This window comes from Channa argus, chromosome 6, assembly GCF_033026475.1.
Source record: "Channa argus isolate prfri chromosome 6, Channa argus male v1.0, whole genome shotgun sequence".
Taxonomy (NCBI): domain Eukaryota; kingdom Metazoa; phylum Chordata; class Actinopteri; order Anabantiformes; family Channidae; genus Channa; species Channa argus.
In genome coordinates this window covers 22,025,422-22,047,684 of record NC_090202.1, presented here as the reverse complement: position 1 = coordinate 22,047,684, position 22,263 = coordinate 22,025,422, and the positions used below count along the sequence as shown (strand labels likewise).

General features: G+C 40.2%; 1 protein-coding gene across 7 annotated transcripts in view; it reads right to left on the bottom strand.

Annotated features, from left to right (window-relative positions):
* The window catches only part of robo1 (roundabout, axon guidance receptor, homolog 1 (Drosophila)), a 210,193-nt gene that overhangs the window by 124,281 nt on the left and 63,649 nt on the right, over positions 1-22,263 (bottom strand). For 4 of the 7 annotated variants that reach the window (XM_067506379.1, XM_067506383.1, XM_067506376.1 and 1 more), the window contains one exon: positions 13,749-13,838. The exons of 2 other annotated variants lie outside the window; for them this stretch is intronic. In XM_067506379.1, coding sequence (XP_067362480.1) covers positions 13,749-13,838 — 90 coding nt within the window. Of the gene's footprint in view, positions 1-1,476; positions 1,688-13,748; positions 13,839-22,263 lie in introns of those variants that run through there. One more of the 7 variants, XM_067506378.1, reaches the window with a different exon arrangement.

The following is a 22,263-nucleotide window of genomic DNA, read 5'->3' as shown; positions in this document are numbered from 1 at the left end:
CACCTGTGTAAACCTCTGATTCCACCCTGCTACCACCACCTACACCATCATCACTTCATCATCATCATCATCATCATCCAGAAGCAGCCGTGCAGAGCCCAGGCCATGACACCACCCCCACCCTGCTCCACAGATGAGCTTGTATGGTTTACACCTTTGATTATTTTTCCTCTCTTCTCAGATTCAAAAGGTATTTTCTTCCACTGGCATCTCCTTGACCTTTAAGATTATTTATAATTTTAAACAACAACAAAAAAACAGTCTTCTCACGTAAAGTTACAACCAAGAATAGTAATTTACTGTTTGAACAGCCCATCTCTCAGGACAACAAGAAACACCTCTCAGTCATAGGGTCCAATACTTTTGGAACAGATAACTGTTCAATGTTTCAAAGTGGAAATACCATCAAATAAAACCTGAAAATCTGAACTTTTGTTTCATAATCATCTATTGATCTGAAACTCAAAAGTCTTCTTTGTACTGCAATACAATGAATTTGACTTGCGTTTCAAATACTTTGAGGGGACTGTATGTTATTTTTTCACTCTGGTTGCCATAGCACAAATCATACTTAATCCAAATTTTTAGCACATGACCCTGATGCCTTATATTTAGTCATTGTAAGAACTAATGATTTGAAGCAATATACTGAACATCTTCATTAAAGCAAAATAAACAGCATGAAAGTGTCAATTTCATTTGACACACTGTATGCTTGTGTGCTTGAGTTTCACAAAATGCACATAGATCTACACACTCCGTTCCCACTTGCTCCTCCTGTGCCCTGTTTTCCTGAACGCTTTGTGCAAAGTGGCTGTTCAGCTGAACAACACTGACAGAACAGTACAATTTCCTCTAGCCAGCAGTAGGGAACTGTAACATAGAAGCAATTATCAGCACAGTCCACACTTAAACCCACCAGGATTGGAGGGTATCTACAGTAGAAGGGCCGGTTAATACAAGAGGATATGAACATTTCAAGCCTTTTATTTGCGCAGCAAAGAATGAATTGCTAAAATAACACTATATGTGGACGTTTTTATCGTAACAGTTCTCACATCTCTTTTTTTTCACTTTATCTGCAAATAATATAATATGGAATACCATAAAAAGGAATTTGGAACATGGTGAAGAGACACTGACACTAGAAAATAATTTTACCGGCATTATTGAAATAAGAGTCAAAGAGCAGCACGCCACAATAACCACCACATCTCTGTCCTCCCTGCAGCTCTGATCAGAGTAGCAGAAGCACAAACAAATTCATGTTGATAGAGAGAAAAAGATGGTTGAGAGGTTTTTAATAACATCAAATCATTTTACACTAAACAACGTTTGAGATTATACAAGTTACAAAAGAGGAAAAAACACTTCAAAGAAACTGCTAATGAGAACCAATGATGTCAACAACTGAAGGAGTCATTAGTTGTTCTGATGCATGTTACATAATGTTGCACTAAGCACTTTTGTACTTACTGTGAAAAGCTTGGTTACATTTGTGCAGTTTGTTGTGGGAGGGCCTCAAAATCTGGTGGTTTTGGTGAAGTCCAAAATTATCAGGCAGCTGTTTGCACCATTGAGACTTGTGTGACCCAGTGTTGCGGTGGGCTCCGTGTGGACCCTTGTGGTCTTTAGGAACTCCCAGCATGACCAACATAGCAAACAGCACCATCAGCAAACACACACAATGCATGGTGATGTGTGGGAAGCAAACTGAGCCAGTAAATGTGTATATAACTATTAAACTAATAAAACTATACCCTGCTCGTGGACTGGCTGCAGGCTGGTCTATCTCTGCAAATAAAGCAAAGCAAAGTCCCCAATTCACTGTTGCCCTAATTACACCACAGGAAATTCTTGAAAAGTGGCGAGAAAAACAAATCCAATCCAAAGGTCTTCTTGAAATTTGTCAAAAACAGCACACTGCCAACATTTCTGCACTTCCCACCAAGAGTCCTTCATGCTGCTATCCTGAGATCTGCCAAGCACACAAACCCCTGCAGTCTTGGCTAGTCTCCTAAATCCAGTGACAAGATTTCCCTCAGAGTACGATGGGATCTTAATGAGGGCAACTCTATATACAATGTGCATGTTGAAATTCACTCCCTTCTCCATCGCAGCATGCCATGGTTCAATGAAGAGGCTGTCTCTCATCTTCTGGGCCTTTTTATATCTGATAATTCCCTTTTTAAAATTCAAACACTTTTTGGACGTTCTGTCTTTTCTCATGATGTTTCTGTGTGTGCAGCAGGACGGGGGATCCTGTAGGCGACATGCTGAGCCTCTTTTCAGATTTTTCGGACTCCTCACAAAACCCAGGCCCCCTCGGCATAGAGGTGATGGGGTGAAACACAGACAGGATAAGGCAAAGGAGCCCACATTCCCCTTTCTCTGACTAAGACTATTTAATGGCTTTCATTCTTATCTCACCAGCGATGGTGAAACAAAATAAAATAAACCCCCCCCCCCCCAAAAGATGCCCTCTTTTGAGAGGCGAAAACAACACTCAGTCTCAGCAGACACAAACGTAAAAACACTTTTCCATCCTCAGAAAAAGTGACGGGCCTTTGGAAATCACTCTACCCAGGGTGACATTTGAACTCCTGTTAGGAAGAACTGGAGTCAAAGTAGCAACTAGAGTCACGTTGGACAGAATGTGTGGCTGTCACTGGTACAGTTTGAGCTCCCTTCACATTTTTTTTGGATGGTTCCCATACTTCACTTGCCTCCTATTCACTACAGCCTTTTATCACCTGTGTCCTGTCCTTGAGGAGCCATCCTTTTATTTATTCATTGTGCTACTTTTCTTTTTATAAGACAGCCATTCATTTTTGTTTTCTTTGTGAACTGAGAATGGGCAGCATGTCTCTAAGGTGTTTGGAAGAGATAAACACGAACAACACGAGGTTTGACTGAGCTTTTCTTTTTCGTCTTCTATTTTTTTTTCTCCTCTACATTTTTCCAAGACAGCCAGTAAATAGTTAGAGATTTAGTAGTTATTCTTCCTTTTGCAACAAAGTGTACGACTCTCAGGAGTGTTTTGTGCTAATGAACATAGCTTAAAAATAGATGACAGGAGACTGCATGAAACTGTGATGCAGCAGATATAATTTTTACAGTTCTGTTCTTTTTTTTTTAACAAATCTAATGAAGGAGCAAAGACCTACAACAGTGGTGTCCAAACATGCAGTAGCATTTACTCAACATATAAAAATCCTTTATTTTTAAAACATCCGATAGAAACTAACTGATGCACAATTGCCATTTATCATCTCTTAGATGTTTGAGACACTGTTTTTGTTCTGCTCAGCCACTGCTCTTGAGAATGACAACGTTTTGAGGTGACATGACAGATTGTCAACATGGGAAAGACAAAAACGGAAGGGAAGGGTTGAAAGACAAGCAATGATGGGAGGGAGGAGAGAGGAGATGACCTGCAGCCTGGAGGAAGCCAGATCATATTTGTATTACTGTGTCACTGCTAAAAGAGGTAGTTAATCATTTCTGATTGGTTGCTGCCAGCCAGCCAGCCAAACATGTTGACTTATGGCCGTTTCCAATAACATTTGGTGATTACAGTCAAACTTATGAATGCTAAGGTTCAAGTTAGTCAGCATGTGCCAAAGCGTACTCTACTGCATGATCAGCACGTGGACATCAGGTCATAAACATAGTCAGTGGCCAAAATCAACCATATTAATACCTTGATACATGTCAGCAGAGATGGAAAATGAAGCTCAAAGTGCCGTCTTGTCACTTTACTGGAACATCTACAACAGAAATTGTAGTGAATGTCAGGCCATTTCTCGCTGTCTTTTCACTGTGGACACTTCTCTGGCCCTTCAGCTCCTCCAAGATTCCAAGAATGTATCACTCTGGGCTTCATCCCAGAATAAATACAGTTAACCCACTGAGACAAAGCTTAGAAATGAGCCAAAAAATCTTTTAAAAACTGGAAAAGACTAAAAATGTCTCTTGTCACTATTATATTAAGAGTCTGCCAGAGAGTAGAAGAAGGGACGGGCAATACAAAGCGAGTGAGATGCAAAGGAGTGTAACAAAACATAAACAGAAGAGTGAGAACATTCTTCTTCTCACCACAGCCCCTCTGTTCAGCTTTCAGATGTGATAAAAAGAAGACAGGGGTCCAGCGAGACAAAATGATGGCGAACTAAACAAATGTGTTCCTGTTCAGAGAATGTCTCCATGCATGACGCTGCTGCAAGACGTGGGAGGCGGTGGGGTTCGGGTGAGGGCTGGGGGCAGACACTGAACAGAAAAAAATAAGGAGGGGGTCTTCATAGGATGCCGCGACGAGGTTCGGAGCACAAAGCAGGATGAGGCGATAAACAGGCTGTTGCTTTTCCGCTTGCTTGCGCACACTGAATCCCTTTCTCCCCGTGTCTTTATTGGGCCCCACATTAGCATCTGTTTAGCGTCAGACTCAGCACAGCCTGCGGAGGCCGTTTAAAATAACCCAACTATCACATAACATCCCGGCAGAAACACCAAAGTACGCTCAGTTGTTCCTATATTTATTCAGGAAGTTAGCATGAATTTTCTGAACTTCCGCTGTCAGAAAAACACATTTGAGTTATGAGCTCTTTACAGAAAGATGGGAAGTGTATTATATTAACAACAAGTATTCAACTCTAGTGATCTGTTTGTGAATTTCTATGCAGGATTGCACCAGACAAACAAAAACAGGAAGACAAGTTTAGACACAATTAGATATTTAAGTTTAATTAAGTTCCGTTTGTCAACTTTGTCAATACTTGCAGCTTGTTGAGTGACCTGTGCCTCACTGCTTTCTTACTCCTGAATAATAGAAGAAACAAGCAGCTTTGTGTTTAGTGCTTTATTGACGTACTTGGTTTTAGAGACAGGAGAGCTTTATTGGCTGAGTGGGACTCAGGATAACACAGCCAAGATCCTATCGCTGCTCAGCCAATCACAAGGCAGCAAGATTGACCTTTATTTAAGTGGAATTATATGAGTTTAAGCTAATAAAAGAGTGGTTTGTTCAGTCAATGGATATTTTCTCTTATATGAATACAATTGTGATTGCTGATCTGCATCAAACAGGTTGATTAAGGGACCACCACACCAAAATATTTTGCTAACAACTTCATTACTGTAGGTGATTTTAAGATTTTATGTGTCTTTAGGTGTGAGAGAACTGAAAGTGCTGAAGCAGCATAAAAGAGAACCCAGACTGCATCATAAGAGACATCCAGATATTCATAAATTGCTTTTATACTCACTTGCATCGGGGCGGCTATAGCTCAGTTGGTAAAGGCAGTTGCTTACGGACCACAGGGTGAGACCACAGGGTTCGATCCCCGGCCCTGGCTATTTGTCGAAGTGTCCCTGGGCAAGACCCTGAACCCCTAACAGCCCATTCCCCCTCCCCAGCTGTGCAGTGCCGGTCCAAGCCCGGTAGAAATTGGGGAGGGTTGCGTCAGGAAGGGCATCCGGCGTAAAAACTGTGCCAAATCAACATGCGGACAATGATGTGGCGACCCCGAACTCACGGGATAAGCCGAAAGGAGAGTAGTAGCTGTTATACTCACTTGTGGGGACAAAATGCTCAATCTCATTATGGAAACCAGACTGTGTACGTGTGCATGTGTGTGAGACACTTTAATTTTGTTGCTTTGAGCCAACATGCTGATATATAGCAGGTACACTATAATATTTATTATGTCCAGCATCTTAGTTGAATGTTAAACAATTTTAATTAGCTCTGAACACTAAACATGTAAATCTGATGAGAATTTGTACCATAAACCAAATTTAAAATTAACTGTGGGGGGGACATGGAGGTCTGTATTAATTATCTGAATAATTCATCCAATACTTGTCTCAATGTTTTACTCCCATACAAATTCAACATCATGGTAGATGAAAAAGCAGAGGGTCAAGTCATTAGGATTCAATTTAACAGATGCTGAGAAGTGTTGGACTAACAACCCTGTCTTCCAGAAATTATATTTCTGTACAACAAAATAATTGTTTTTATAATGAACATAATTTGCAACCAAATTATATATTTTATTAACATAATGCGAATATGGACAATTAATAAGAATGGTGAGTCACAAATAAGCCAGTACTGCACATATCCACATACCTAAAACACCTAAACTTATTTGTGTCCATCAGAACATTTAATTTTGCAACATTGCTTTGGAACTATGCTGACATTAAATGTATTTATGGTTGTGTTTAGACTGTTACAGCACTTGGTGTAGGTTAGAAAAAGGTATCAGCCACTTCACACACAACATTTTTATTAAACTTGAAGCAAAGTTGGAAGTAATTCTGACCAAACCGCTTTTGTTGCCTAAACATGGGTCTGCAGTGTAAACGTTCTGTGCTGTGTATGCCCATCATCCACCCCAAGCCCCTCCGTTTGACTGTATTAATAAATGTAGCTGTTCCTTCCTTCGAAAAATACATTGTATAATAACATAATAAATATGAAAGAGCTTGCTTATAAATATTATCAGGTTTGCAGTTTGGTTACAGACAGCAGGAACATTATTTTTAGGAGGCAGGATTAGGTCCAAACTAAGCAACCCACTGACAGACATGCCTGTGCACCAATTAGCCACAACATTAATACCACCAGGTGGTTTCACTGTTATTGTGGACAGGGGTCAGTATGGAAAAATGTAAACCAGTCAGAGAGCTTGTGTTGACCCCTGCCCACCACTATTCTGTGGGCTGGTAACATTCTATTTCTAGTTGTTTTGGTTATATTTAATCTCTTATTACTGAAAAAAGGAATAAGTGAACAAAGTAAAAATGCAATACTCTAGACAAATGTTAACTGCAAGTGCCACAAAGCTGAGAATTGATGGTACATTAATATTTTCATTTCTCCAAGTTACTTCCTTCCAGAAACTTTCCAGAACTGTATTTCTATTTTCACTATGCAGTAGTTGGGGTTTCAGTGGGGCTCCAGCGCCAACATCAGTGACTGATCTCTCTCTGAAGACCCTGCTTAGAGAAAAATGCACAGACACCTCTCATGCTAAAAGCATCCCACGTCTCTCAAATAAAAAGCCTATTCTTTCTCTCTCGTTCCCTGGTGCGATCAGCTGCCAAAACAAACTGGCGCTGTGATGAACGTAATAAATAAGATCGATGGGATATCTGACGCTGCTGGCCCCACACCACGCGCCAGAGTCCAGGGAGCAGGTGCTGTTCAGATTTACAGCCCCCCCCCCCACACTCAAGTCACAATATTCACAATATTCACCCTTCTCTCACACAGATGCTGCTGAGTCTCTGCACTCCCCTCCAGCTCACACTGAGTCTCAGAGAAATGGCGGCTCTGGCTGAACTTTGTGTGAAACATGACAATGAATGAATCATATAGCTACTAATAAAGCCAGCAATGATTTTACAGATCATCAAACCGTCAGTCATGGCTGACAGTTATTAGAGTAATTTCTGCTGGGAGGAGTGCACAGGGCTGTCGGCGAGGTGGAGAAGCACTCATTATGTGTTTGCTCATAAAAGTGGGTAATTGATCTGAAAGCAAAGTACAAGGCTTAGTCAGAAATAATAAAAATGCTGCTACGGGTGGGTCCTTTAAACAAGCTGTAATTCACAAGCTCTAAACTCATCTTGTATCGCCTTTAAATACAGTAAATTTATGTCTGTTTCTAGTTTAAAAAGTTTGTTTAAACAGTAAATCACATAGATAGGATCGAATTATAAAGTACACCGTTTTAAATGAAAAAAACTTAAGATGAATTTACCTTTCTCAGGGACACAGTGCAGCCCAGTTATTATTGACCCACTGAGAACTCTAAGCAGACAGAGGACTGGGGACCAGTGCCATCATTCAAACACTCCACACTCCAACTGATTAGAATACGCACTTAACTTACCTGATTCATTACCGTACAAATAATTAACTCTTTGGCTGAGGAAGCTGTAACTAAAACCACTACCTACAGTGGTCTGCAATTTGTGAAACATGTCTTACGTAAACTCTCCAGCATAACCAGACAGCTGTGCCACTCCAGCTGTTAGACAGTTAACATTAAATAATACGAGTCCTAGTTGATGTTGTCCAAGAGAAATATTTTACTGCTCTTGGCAAATTATTCCTCTAAGCTAATACAATATTTTCCACACTGGTTTGCCGCCTTGCTAGGTCACGTATAGAGGCATTATGAAAAACTGAAAACTTGCAAAATAGCCTCATTCATTCATTCATTCATTCGATAAACCACCCAAGTCTACAGACTTCTATCATCAAACCTGTTGACTTTTTGCTCCATGCTAATGAAAATGATTTAACTGATTAGCCTCTCTCAAATTTTTAGGACCAAATGGATCAAAAAATATGATTTTGCCATCTATATTTTCACTGTGTGCCACTTTATATGTACTCTTAGATCTGATTCATATCCAATCTCCGAAAATGTGGCTGCTGTCAGAACAGTCAAATCAAAATTCATGGGATTATTTTAGTGCCTCACCTTTGTGCACATATGCATATTGTCTGTCATCAACAGTCAGAATCTGCATCTCACAGTGGAATAAATATGAACAGATGAGGAAAAGAACAGAAAATGTGAAAATGTTCGCTGGACATTCTAGATAATGGTCTACTCAAGCCAAAATTGAAGGAATAACTCAGCAGTTTTTTTGCAGAAATTAGGCAACTGGACTGTCAGACAAATAACCTTGTTGTTATTGGATTTGTATGTGCATATGTATCTGTTTAAGACCACAACAGTGTTCAAACTAGAGCCAGATAAGTCATCTGCAAGCATACAAACCACCAACATTAAAAGATTTAATTTGACAAATAAAGTCCACTGGTGAACATCCTGTAAAGACAGGAGGAGCCGACGCATTTTCTCCTTTCCTCTTTGCTATGGTGAATAATGTGACCCATTAACATCACTTATTAGTCTTTACAGAGGTATTAATTGTGTTTGATTGGGCACGAACAGCTGATTATTAACACAAAACTCTATTCGGTTTTATTCCCAATTATCATGAGGACACTTTATAAAGCACTGTTCACAGAGAAGAGCTCACAAAGTGCTTTACATCAAAACAATAAAAACAGAAAACCTCGGAACATAAAATAAAACTAGACTAACTAGAAACGTGAATCTGAATATTGTGATTTAATTCGCATCTCTTAGTCTTCCAATCCCTGCCCACTCGTGCTAGATCCCACCTCAACTCTCACCCCCCACTCCAGTGCCTTCTGACCACATTACTCCACTTGCTATGCTGACAAGAATGGTTAATAGACCCATTTTCTGGGATGGTGCTGAGCTAAGCTGTGTGATCAGGGAGAAGAAATGAGATTGGATGGGAAACAAAAAATGTCTACTGGTCTCAGCAGCACAGAGGCTAGTGGGAAACTGTGGGTAGGACATTAATGCATGGTTATGACTAATTATATCTCATGTGAATTGTTCCTCAGGCGTGGCCAGGGATTGTTCTCTATTGTTGCACTAGTAGGAAATGAGGGCTGCTGCTGCTGCTGCTACTGCACTGGGATAACAGGAGTGCAGCTATTATTGCTTCGTGTCTCATGATAACCAGAGCACTAAGACTGATGAACATAAGCGAATGTCATGGAGACTTGACACACTGATGCTCGGGTGACTCTTGGGTAAAATATGTAAGGGTGACAATGTCAAGGAAATTGGTTTTCAGGGTGGGGATTCAAGGCCGGTGCAACAGCTCACTAATGAGGGCAAAAGAAGAATAGACGAAGGAGCTCTCCATCTCTGTGGTGGTAAAGCTGTCAGTACCATATATTCAGACACAGACCACTCCATCTCGATCTCAGTAAGGAGGAAACTGAGACCTTGTCTCCACCCACTGAGGGCTGGAAATATGAGGACAATCAGTGAGTAACTACACTGTTCTAAAGCCACTGTTCCAAGGAGAGTTAAGTATGGGTGTTATTAGTGAGATTTATCTTCCGCTCAAAACCAACAGATCCTTGTTCCTTGAACAGTGACATTTGTGATATTTGTACCTCACTTGTAAGTCACTTTGGATAAAAGAGTTTCCAAATGACTAAACGTAAAGAATATTTGATGCGCATAAAGCACCTGTGCAATACTCTCAGAATGTTTTTATTCCCTTGCAGATAACAGTTAAGTAATTCATACTGTACTATGCACTGTAATAATAAATTCTAAATTCAATAAAGTCCAATATAGATTATATAGAAAGCAACTGTATATATAAACACATTTTTTTTACATATTGTTAAACGTGTGTGCAAGGAGTTTCAGTTATTATTATTTAAGCAATAAAAATGTTTCAGTTGCTCCAAAACATCCCATTGTTACCAAAGCATTTGCATTTATACACAAATGTAGATAATGTCTGAACAAACATCAAACGTGCTGTTTGACACTTTCACACAAATTTCTGACTTATTATAAATACACAGAGAGAAATAACTGGAGATACTCCTGTATCAGACTGTCATTCCCTGAAATCCAACCCAGTAGGTTGTTTCTACAGGCCACCAACAGATTCCCATTCCCCTCTCTCTCTCTCTCTCTCTCTCTCTCTCTCTCTCTCTCTCTCTCTCTCTCTCTCTCTCTCTCTCTCTCTCTCTCTCTCTCTCTCTCTCTCTCTCTCTCTCTCTCTCTCTCTCTCTCTCTCTCTCTCTCTCTCTCTCTCTCTCTCTCTCTCTCTCTCTCTCTCTCTCTCTCTCTCTCTCTCTCTCTCTCTCTCTCTCTCTCTCTCTCTCTCTGTGTGTTAGTGAGCTTGTGCGTGCAGCAAATTGCTCTGTGCCGAATTGTTGGAAGGATTTAAAGCGCGAATGAGTGTGTTGACGATGTTTCTATCGCTGAACTGCCGTTGTCGAGCTATTGAACCTTATTTTTGTTAGAAAATAAGTATAAGTTATTGTCATAAATAAAATTTTCACAAAAGTAAAATATTCTAAAATACTAAATCAGAGATTAACATAAAATTCATACAGACAAAGAACAGAGAGTAGTAGCATCAGTTGAACAACTTTGAGTACTTTGTGTGTAGTTGGTAGATATTCTTCTTTTAAAACTTTGTGATTGTTCAGTAATATTAACCTGACTTCACAGCTCTGGGTTAACTTTACTTTGTCTTCATGTCACCCATCTACACACCCATCAGTACAGTGAATAGCTTGTTCTTGAGATTTAGGGGCGACTGCTTTCAGAGAGGATAAATTTCAGTATTACAGCAGCAGCCCCTTTATTTTGTAGACAATCAGTGATGACAGCATGGCAACCTTCAATTCCCTCACTTTCTCCCCATCTTTATTTCCATAACCTGACAAATAGAGCACCTCTCTGAAGCTGCCGTCCTTTGTGATCTGTGACAAACGCAATGGTAGCTGTCAGTGGACGGGGAGGATGTGAGCGCTGATGTGCTCTCTGATGTCACGCTCAGCTTTTCATGTCGAAGCAGAAGAACCAAAGTCCTGTCTCCTCTGTGTGCGTCTGCCTGACAAACACTGGCTAGCAGAGTTTTAGCATGCCTCTCTAATCCACTGCCTCCACACAGGTCAGGCTCATTAATTATGAATGTGAAACTTTGTGCAAAGCTCTTTGATATTGGGAAACAATTTGGAGCTAGCTGAGAGTCAGCATCCTGAGGGACCAATAAAAACTGTTTTAATGTACTGGCAACTTCAGGTCAACGTGTGGCTCCCTATAAAATTCACAGCTGGCTGTATTAATCCCAGGTGATAACATGGCAGATATTACCATGTTATTACATAGTACTGCCCCAGCTGTTTTTAATTTAATATCAGGTAAAGAACAGTACCGTTACAGTAGTCACATTGGTGGAAAAGCTTATTCTTCCTCCTGTGGCCTGTATTTGAAATCCTACAGCAGGTTGTGGGTGACGAGGCCATACAACACAGCCCCCTTAATGTCACATGTGTATCAGATAAACAGCAAAACTAACTCATAAATCAGAGTCTCTCTTTCTCCATTAAGGTCATTGAGATCACATGGCAAACACTCAACATTAAACACAACGAAGCACTTAAAAGACACTTCACTGTAATGCTTGAAGGTGCACTCCATTTTCACCTGAGCTAAAACTGGCAGCTGTCAAGATTATACTCCTGTTCCATCCTGCGAGTCACGCTCCCTGAAAATGGAGTCTTTGGCAGCCGCCCACTTTGTTCTATCAGGAGCAGACCGAGGTATTAGTGCGCATTAGTTTCATTTCCAATTCACTGACTGGGCCTGATCGATTTCCTTCATTTTCATGCACAGATGGGATTAAATGGTCAGGTTAAAGATGAACTCCTGACACTGTCCACCAGACAGATTTATCATTCTAAAGATGGGCCCAAAGGCAGTGAAGCAGTTATGACATGATTTACCTTTTTGAATCTTCATTCAAAGCATGAGCAGTCTGGAAAAGATTGTAAACTATCAATATACAAACTTAAACTTCAAATTCAGTCTTGTAATAAATATTTAAGATTAAACTTTTAAAGATGTTTTGTGGTCAGAATGATACTTTTGATAACTGTATGTTTTTTGTTTTTAGCTACTTTCTGTATCTTAAGTAAAATGAAATCCAAAGCTGCAGAGCTACTGAACACAGTGATGAACCTAAACAGGTTTTAATTTGGACTTCGTTTTGTGCACAACATGTCCTGAAGCTGTATGCAGCTTAATGAATCTCTTAGGGAGGTAACGTTTCCCCGGTGTGGTAACGCACTGAGAACACTGCTTCCTCTGTCACTGAGGGGGAAGAACCCCTCCCAAAAAATCCCAAACAAAACACTATAATCAACACTAACTGTCTATGGACTTGACTGTTTCATGTGTGCTTAATAAACCCCTATAGGAAGACCCCCATTTCTGGTTCTTTCTGTCCTTACAGAGTTCTGGTCTGAGGAGAGACCCTTTACATCCACTAATGCACATGAAGTGTGCCTCACAAAGTCCCACAATTGTCCTCCTCCAACACTCAAAACTGAAAGGTTCTTAGCAGCAGCCACAACACAGAGATCATGTTTGGATATATCTGCTATGGAAACACATGTGGTAACTCATGTTTGACAATGAAGCTTATTTATTCTTTCTGAAGACTTTTCAACGTTGAGGGAATTTTTGATTGAAAAATGTAAACAATTGGCTCCCGCAAGCGAATTCCCTTTGACTGCTCTTCTCAATAAAAGGCTTATACATAACAGGTTTGTATATCTTGTGTGATAGACAACACATGCTTTCTGATTATATAAGTTTGACTGCATCCAGTTTCAGTGCAAGAACCTAAATCTAAATCAACTTGTCAAATACAGTATTTACTTTTTATGTTGACAAGGTCCCTGCCAGTGTTAAAAGCTGAGTACATTTTAATTGGACTAAAGAAATCTCACCATCTCCTATTCATCCTCATAATAAAAGGACAAAACGTACAAATAGTTCTCATGTTTTTCAAGTCTACTGCTGGACACAAGATGTTTCCTACTTCTGCAGTCTGCGTGTACTTGAGGATTGTGTAAGTTGGATGAAACACTGGACCATGATTGGTTTCCAAACTAGTTGTGATGTTATAACACCTGGGCTGTTGCTACGTCACAGAGAAACTTTAGCCTTTCAGCAGATTCAAGTGAAAACAGCCTCTGCACATGCATCAATCGGCACAGTGAATGTCAAGAGATGAGGTAACATAACGAAAACACGTATTGACATGAGGGATGCATCATGGGAAAGCAGCAGCAGTACCTGTGTAGCCCAAAGAGTTGTCATCCTCGTGCTCAGCGTTGGGAGATGGTGTTGCCCCTTCGGTGGCCCCATCCTGCCCGACTCCCGTCTCTGTCAACAATAACACCAAAGGGACTGAGAACCCGGACGCATTCTGCCCACTTCCCCCACCCACGGTCCAAACCTCTAGCCCTCGGCATCTTTGACACAAGCAGAGAGCAAACAAACTAAGCAGTGCCAGGCTCCAACCCTGTAAATTCTGTCTCTGGTTGCATAATTCAAACACCCACATTCCAGCAAACACCCAATCATCCGACAACAGTTGTGTATAATCTGTTTGTACAGGGCGGATAAAAATAAAATTATTTCAGATTATCAGTTACGCCTCAAATACTCCATGGGTATAGATCCATTAGAATTGGCTGTTGGAGTCTTCAACCTTTCTCTCCGACCTCAGCAGGGGTTGTGCTGCTGTCCCATGTGAGGCTTGAGTTAATGTGTGTGCGTGTAAAACAGAGTCTCTACCGTGTCAATAGGCCTGAGTGGCTGCACCCCTAAGGGAGCACATGGGCAGGACAGGAAGGAGGACCAGGGCACACTCTGCATGATTGACAACTCCACTCTGTATGCAAGCACACACACACACACACACACACACAGTCCTGATGCAAATATAATGATGCACCATTAATAGCTAATCAGCTCCTTTTGATTCGGGCTTGTCTTTGTGCCTGTGTTGCCTTCGGAGTGACAGGTTGAGTGTGGGTGACAGGCGGTGTGAGGGTGGGACAGTGGGGGGAGGTGAGGGGAGGAGAGGCCAACAGGGCTCGGGTGTATATGCCTTACTGGGGAGACAGGAGGCCAACTGTGCCCTTATGATGGCTCCGTGTGAAATAAATCAGACTCAGCCGTGCCCATTCTCTTTGTGGTCCACTGACAGGGGGTTAATTTGGGCTGGGTGATGGGGGTGGGAAGGTGGGAGGAATCTTAATCAAAGACCATCCAACCCCTTTAGCTAACAGAGTGGCAGTCTGTCAGAAGTATCTTTTTCCTCAATGAAATCTGGCATCGGGTCAGATAAATAGCAGACGGAGAGACCGAATGGTTCATTGGAGAGTACTTTAAATCAGCGGAGTGTAAAGAAGAGAGAGACTCGTCATTTCATCTGCCCCTCCCACCATTACAGAATTGGGAGCAGAAGTCAACGCAGACCTTACAAACATAGTGATGACCTGAAATCCTGTTTCAGACACATTAATAACAGTAAAAACAAAGAGACATTCAAATTGCAGTGATCATATCCCCCTGCTGCTCCTGTAGTGTTGTCATTATTGTGGCTGTTATAAGAACTCATGCTGGGCCAAACCTATTTTCTGGCAATTCTTTGCCCGGCTGTTTATCCCAACAGCAGCATCTGAATGACAACACAACAGGAGAGCACAGAATCTAAAAAATAACCATAGTCAAACTCATGCACATGAATGAAGGACCGTGACTCACATAACAGTGGGATGAGACTGTGCATGACAAGATGAAACAGTCTGATGTGTGTCTGACACTTAAAGCATGACACCAGATAGATACATGTATTTTTCAGGCACTGAGAGCAATTAAAGCCCAGATTAAGGGTTCTACAATTTTTTAAGATAATTTCTAGGAATCTATCCTGGTGTTTAGAATATTTTTTAACCTTAATTAATTAATAAAAAGTACATGGGAAAAGTTTAAACTGCTACAGTTATTAATTACCAGTTATTTATATTTCTTACAATAAAAAAAAAAACAAATGAAGGAAATTAAGTTGTAGGCGAGTAAAATATCATAAACAGACATCACTGTCTTTCAGAGATATAAAATAAGAATTCTACCACACTGAATCATTGCACTTCACAGGTCCAATTTGTGGAAACCAGGTAGAAAGATGTTGGAAGTATAACAGCTACGTCTGTGAGGTTTCATAGCATTAAGTGTTTTTTCCAGTACCAGTTCCTGACTTTTATAAAATTCCAAGAATGTTTCCAGGCATTTATCTGGAAAATATGGAAGCCGTAAAATAAAGCATTACAAATTCTTGACAAAGTGTATTTAATCCATTTCCTGTGTCTGATTCCTTGGGTGGTCCACAGTCAGACGTTCAATTAGAGATCAGTTCAGAGCTCATTAACAGGTGGTGTACCCTGCTGCCCCTGGGGCATCAGAATATAAACTGAGGACTTCAGTGTTGCCTTATTACCCTCTTTTAGCCTCAGTATTGCACCAGCTCTGACTCCCCTGTTGGCTAATTATTGGGGCACATGTGCAGATAACTGACTGCTTACCACAAGTTACAAAGGCAGGCCTGTCCCCTCCCTCCCTCACGTTCCTCCTGGACCCCAGACTGAGTCCTGGCCCTCGGGCATCCACAAACATCAGAGAGCATGTGTTCTTTTCTGGGTCACATGTATTTCTTTCTGGACCAGTCTGCAGGACTCCACACAGACCGTTTTCATTCTGCAGTCATACGTTATGAGCTCCACTGTAACTTGATTTGACTTGGGTGGTTGTTTGCAATGTTGTGGCTATGTGGTTCCAATCAGCACGTTAGCCTCTTTACATCGCGACAACAGAAAACCTGACCTCTGACTTTAGATTGTTTAGCTTGACAAATGCTTGGAAGCTTTATAGGATGGGAGTGAAGAGACTGGAGAGTCTAGCTGTTGTTTCATTGTTATCTTGTCGTGGATTGGCAGTATCACTTATACTGGCAGCCAGTTTACAGTGAGTGATTGATGGGCTGGGGAGTCTGACTCTGAGGCTTGTTAACAGGCCTGACTGTTTGCTGTAGGACACACGGTCGGATCAGAGAGGCTGAATACAACCTCAAGCAATTTCATTCATTAAACAGCTTTCTTGGAAAATATTTCTCCCAACATCTGTTTACTTTTTGTCTGATGACAGAAAGAAAATTGGAACAAGCAGCAAGAATGCTAATGGTGGAACATTGCCAACAATGCCTTTATTCTCAACGCTGAACATTTAAATAACTTCTCTGCTCATGAGAATAAAGCCCCAAACCCCATCTATGTGTTATTTTCATCCTTTCACACCTGCATTTATTAATCTTCACGATTAGAGACAGACGAAAGGAGACAAAAAGAACAAAAAGAGTCTTTCAAAAAAAGTATTTTTCAGCAGAAATTAGTCATCCCACCAAATCCGTTTCCACAGCACCATTACACTCATTTCAATTTTGATTACAGTGTCTTTGTTTTCTGCATGACTAATGGGGTTTTAATCAGCCCTTGAGATAATACATACATATGCAGCGCAGCCACACTGCTGGAGAGTAAAAGAAACACAGCAAGTCCATGCGAAGACAAATTTTGTCTGTAACTCTTAAAATATTAAAAAACAAGACATAAGAATCACGAACCTCATTAAGCACAAAACCCCTACTGTTTGAAGAAGGATGCTGCATGTGCCCAATGGAAAAGTCCTAACAACTTCGACTACAACAGCAAAAGTGTTCCTAGCACAAAGCAAAACATAGTATATGTGATCTCCAAAGACGGAGATTAACCTGCAGGAACAAATTATGTGTTAACTCGTGTGAGCAAATGGATTTTGGAACATGAATGTGATTCCTCAGACGCATACATTGACCTGCACACATTAGCCGTGTAACAAGCTACAGTACAGTTTTGAAAAGTTTCAACCTCTGCTCCTGCTCAAACTTTAAAAAGACCTAAGTCGGCTGCAGAGATGGAAGTTTTCATGTTTAAAACAGTAGGCTGAAAACCTCTGTGAAGGAAAAAAATCACAAGATAGTTTCCAATTAGTTTTAATTCCTGTTTCCCTCAGCGAACAGAAAATACTATAAATTCACTTTTAGCTAAACAGACGCATAACTACAGCAACAGAAATGCACCTGCTTTAAATCAGCTCCACATGGATAATTACTATGAACAAACAAACAAACAAACAAAAAAATAGGACTTGGCTAATTTACATTTGGAATGTAACTCCCAGTAAATCCAAACACATTCAGCAATAACTGAAGGTACAAACTGATCATACAAAGCCATAGGAGCCCTCACTATTTAATGGGTTGTTTAAACACACTCAGTAAGCAATTTAACACACGTTAACCAAAGTTACACCAACACCACGGGCTCCCACTAACATACTATGGTTGACTACTGTAACCATCTTGATGAAGCCAGTCCCCGTTTGTTTTTCTCTGTACTCATTAATCCAATTCCTGTTCTCTCTTCATGTCCCTTCAGGCATTAAACAGAAGCTTTTTAACTCTTCTCATTTCCACCATAGCCAGCATAAACCAAATGGACCAGAAAATAATGTCATCTCTGGAAACTTCCTGCATTGCAAAATACCTTTGAGGAAATTATTTCTTTTGATTAATGTATTTCCTATTTCTGTTATAGCACATAGTAATTTTTGTAAATTTTGAACACAGTGTGAACTTTTATTTAGGATCTTTTGGTGTGACAGAAAGCACAACTGCTCTCATTTATGTTTTCTATTTATGTAGCTGGAGTCGGCTGGTTTGTTTTAGCACAATGACAAGGATCTTATTTCTCTTTTGGCAGTAAATACACCCAGAGTAACGACAAGAAAGTCCAGGACTTAACACTACTGAAAAGCCACAACTGGTCATTTATACACCTGGTTCTTGCAAATATTAAACAAATGAAATATATTCAGTTGAATTAAGGTGCTCTCAGGCAAATTTTGTTACCCTTTACTACAATCAGATTGAAATCCGGTTTTTCCAGCCTTTGTTAAGCTGCTGTTTCAGAGTGGTATTGATCTTCTCATTTGAGTCTTGGCAAGAAAGTGAAAAGGAGTATTTGCCAAAATTTCATAGGGATATACAGTATAAAAACAAAATGCAAAAATCACCAAGTTGTACTGCAGCTGCAACAGTATGAGAGAGTGGAGCAAATGACACACGCTCACACACACTTGGCATCGGTTCTGCAGACTGACCGACTCTAAACTTTCATGTATAAAACTTTGCCTTCACAACCACTGTAAAGGATATTAATAGCTAATTGATGATGCCTTCAACTCCAATCAGGAAATAATTATTATGTCTGAGTTGTGCTCCATAGTACAAATTACTAATGTAGGAAAGCATATATACACCATATATCATTAGTGTGTATTTTAGGAAACATTGCCAAGCTCCTCTCATAAAAAAATCTTCTTTTTATGTCTGCATTATAATTGCCTTTAACATTGTCTTTGAAGGATTAATATACAATTTATTGAGCAGTTTAAACATAAAGACTGACTTATTAGCATGCTGCAAGAGTGAGTGCAACTTACATATTGGAAAATCACAGACACTTGTAATTTTCCAGGTTTCCAAGTTGTGTATGTTACTAAAACGAGTGGAAGAAAGAGCAAAAGAGGAAGAGGTTTGATTATGTCCATACCACAGTTTGACATAACACACTGCTATTATGTTTTCAATAGCTATTTAAAACTCCGGCCATGATGTTGCCAGTGACAAATGGCAACAATTTTAACCATATTATGTAGCTCCTGTGGGCAAACAGCAGTGAAACACAAAACTTATGGATTTAGGAACACAAACTGATTTCGCAGATTTGTTCCACAGTTACATTTTCATCACTTATCTCCCTAGCTGGAGGAAACCTAAGTATTCTCATCAGACTTGCCAGTATGTGAGTGAATAAATGCAAAAAGGGTTTTGTAGTTGACGGCTACACTGCAGTTTTTATTCCTTTCTTCCCAAACACTGTTTCTCTAGTTACAAAACCCACACCAAATACATTCACGTCAATCGTCAAAGCTGGAATGTGACTCATTTCTGAACGCATGATTGGTTGATTGTGGTTAAATAAAAGTAGAAATGTCAGAGAACAAATATGTAAGAATTTGGCTACTGATAGATATGCTTGGAGGGCATCAGCAACCGACCACAGAAAGAAAAACCCCAAGACAGGTTCAGGACTTGAAGGGTGCTAAATATTGCATGGTCACTTGACTGAGCACCTGTGCAATAGCTCAGTGTCCAGCAGACGCACAGTATAACAGCACCTATCTGCGAGGTTTCATCCCAGATGACCATGTTAAATTGAAGAAAGGGGTTTTTCTGAAACATTCTTTATCTTGTTCCCACACCTTTGCATTACGTAACACTTAAATCATGCCTGGCTGAAACTCCACTTCTTAGCTTTGTTAAACAACGCTGATGTCAAATAAGTTCAAAGTCTGCGAGGAGTCTGAACTTGCTCTGACATCCCGGTGGAGCTGAGGCAAGCATCCTCCAAGCTGCTAAAAGCCCAGATGTCCATCTCTGACACTGGAATATGTTTTTTTTTTTCTCACTGGAGAGAGACAGATTGAAAGGGAAAGAAAATGAGAGAGAGAGAGAGACTTCTCTCAGGTTGGAAAATGGGTTCTTTCGAGCATTTAAAAGTGCTGTGCAGGTGAGCAGCTTCTGAATGCTTGTTCTAGCATCTGCAGCTCATTGTCATGATTCATAAGCAGCCCGTCAGCATCCACACAATCACTGCTGACAGACTTGTGACCTTCCATGACTTCTTCCTAAATAATCTGCTTCTTGCAAGCTCTGCACCCATATACTGCGAGAAGTCTATGTATTTGAAGTTGATTGGAACAGTTTCTGATTTTCTCTTCAACATTCTTTTTCGCTAGCAGCAAATACAAGGTGGACAAGTGATAGAAAGGGAAAAATAATCATGTTTTAGTGAAACTGGAGGCTTATGACTAAGGCAAATGAGTTTGGAGAGCAGTCGAGCAGATAATTCAGACCTCATTTCAAGGCCGTGGCACATTAATACTAAACTACAATGACGCTACCTTTCTCTGCTCTTTAATTCACTTAATCAGGTACATGTGCTCTAAACACAAACACATTCAAAAGGGGAAGGAAAGAGGCCTCAAACTGAATTCACATGTGTTCTTTGTATCACGTTTGAAAGTTCCATCAATATGGTAATGTGAAAAATTCTTTCCCAGACCTAGACACCCAAAAAAACCAAGCCTCTAATCTGTCATCCCTCCCGGCGACATATTCTGGAACTGCTCCACTGACAAAGTCGGATTTTCCACTTACAAGGAAAAATTCTCTCGAGCTTTTATAATCAAATGAGATTTCTTTCACAGTAGCCCAAACTGTTTTCAGTCAATGCCATCACGACTCATACCTCCAAAACTTGTTTATGTATTTTAGATGTAACTGCTCTGCTTAGTATGTAAATTCTGTCAAACAGAGATGCAGACCTGACAGCTGTTTCTCATTCTTCAACCGTGCCCTCAGTGCCTGGCAAAGTGCCTCTAGGCTGTTTGTGTCATTATTGAGAGCCAAAGGGGAATTCTGCAACTTTTTAATTAGAGATCCAGGGAGTGGAAAAGATCCACCGGTGATGTATAACCTTCATAAGCTTTGATGTGATGACACCCGGCTTTCAGCTGACACTAGGCACACCTATTAATCTATTTCTTCTCTCAAGCTGTGTTTTGGTCAAAACAAATGAGCAAACACTAGATGCTTCTTGGTTTAGCAGTGTTTGCCGAATAGCTCCACTGACATGCAATTCTTGCTTCACAATGTGGCATCGTCCTGACCTCTATTAAAAAAATTAATTAAAAAAACAAGACAGACAATGGACCAACTGTTAAAGAAAATATGGATACAGAGCATTTATTAGTTCAGTTTCTTCAAGTTTTGTAGTATGTGTATTTTAAAAGAAGTCAAAATTTTCATTTCCCAATCTGTCACTAAACAACAAATACAGTTTTGACCCAGTGATGACAAAAACTGAAAATATCACCAAAGCCAATATAGTTCAGTGTTCTAAATCTTACATTTGAGTTTGATATGTAGAAGGATTTAGACCGCAAAACCCCTACACAGGCCCCTACTCTGAACTGTGGCCTCAACATTCTCCCCCAACTAAAGAAAAAATGGCCTAATGAATAACACACATTCTCTTACGCTGTGGCTGTCGCTATTTGACTGGCACATGAAATGTAAATAGAGTACGAAAGCAGTTATCCAGTGATCTGTAAAGTGAAGTCTGATCCCGAACGGAAACGAGCTAAAGCTTCTGAAGCACAAATATTTTATGGGTTTATCCTTATGTGTCCTCGTTCTGATGTCACGGTGGGAGCAGCTTTAACATTGCTCAATTTCCAGGTGGGGGATTCAACATTTTAAATACCTTAAAAAAACAAACTATGGACATAGAGTTTAATCATTTGACACCACAAAAAAATGAGGTTTTGTTTAAAGCAAATAAACACTGTGTGTTAAGTAATTGTTAAAATTTGTACTCTATTAATCCAGACCACAATGTTTTTCTAATTTTAGCCTTCAAGGTGCTGTGAGTGCCTAAACATAACCATAAAATAGTTTATTATGCTACAGTGTAGTCTGTATGAAACTCAATCCCACACCCCAGCCAGTAAATGAAGGCCTTGAGCATGTTTCTGCTGGAGTTTCCTCTCATTAAAGGGAGTTTTTTTTTCTTTCCTCCAT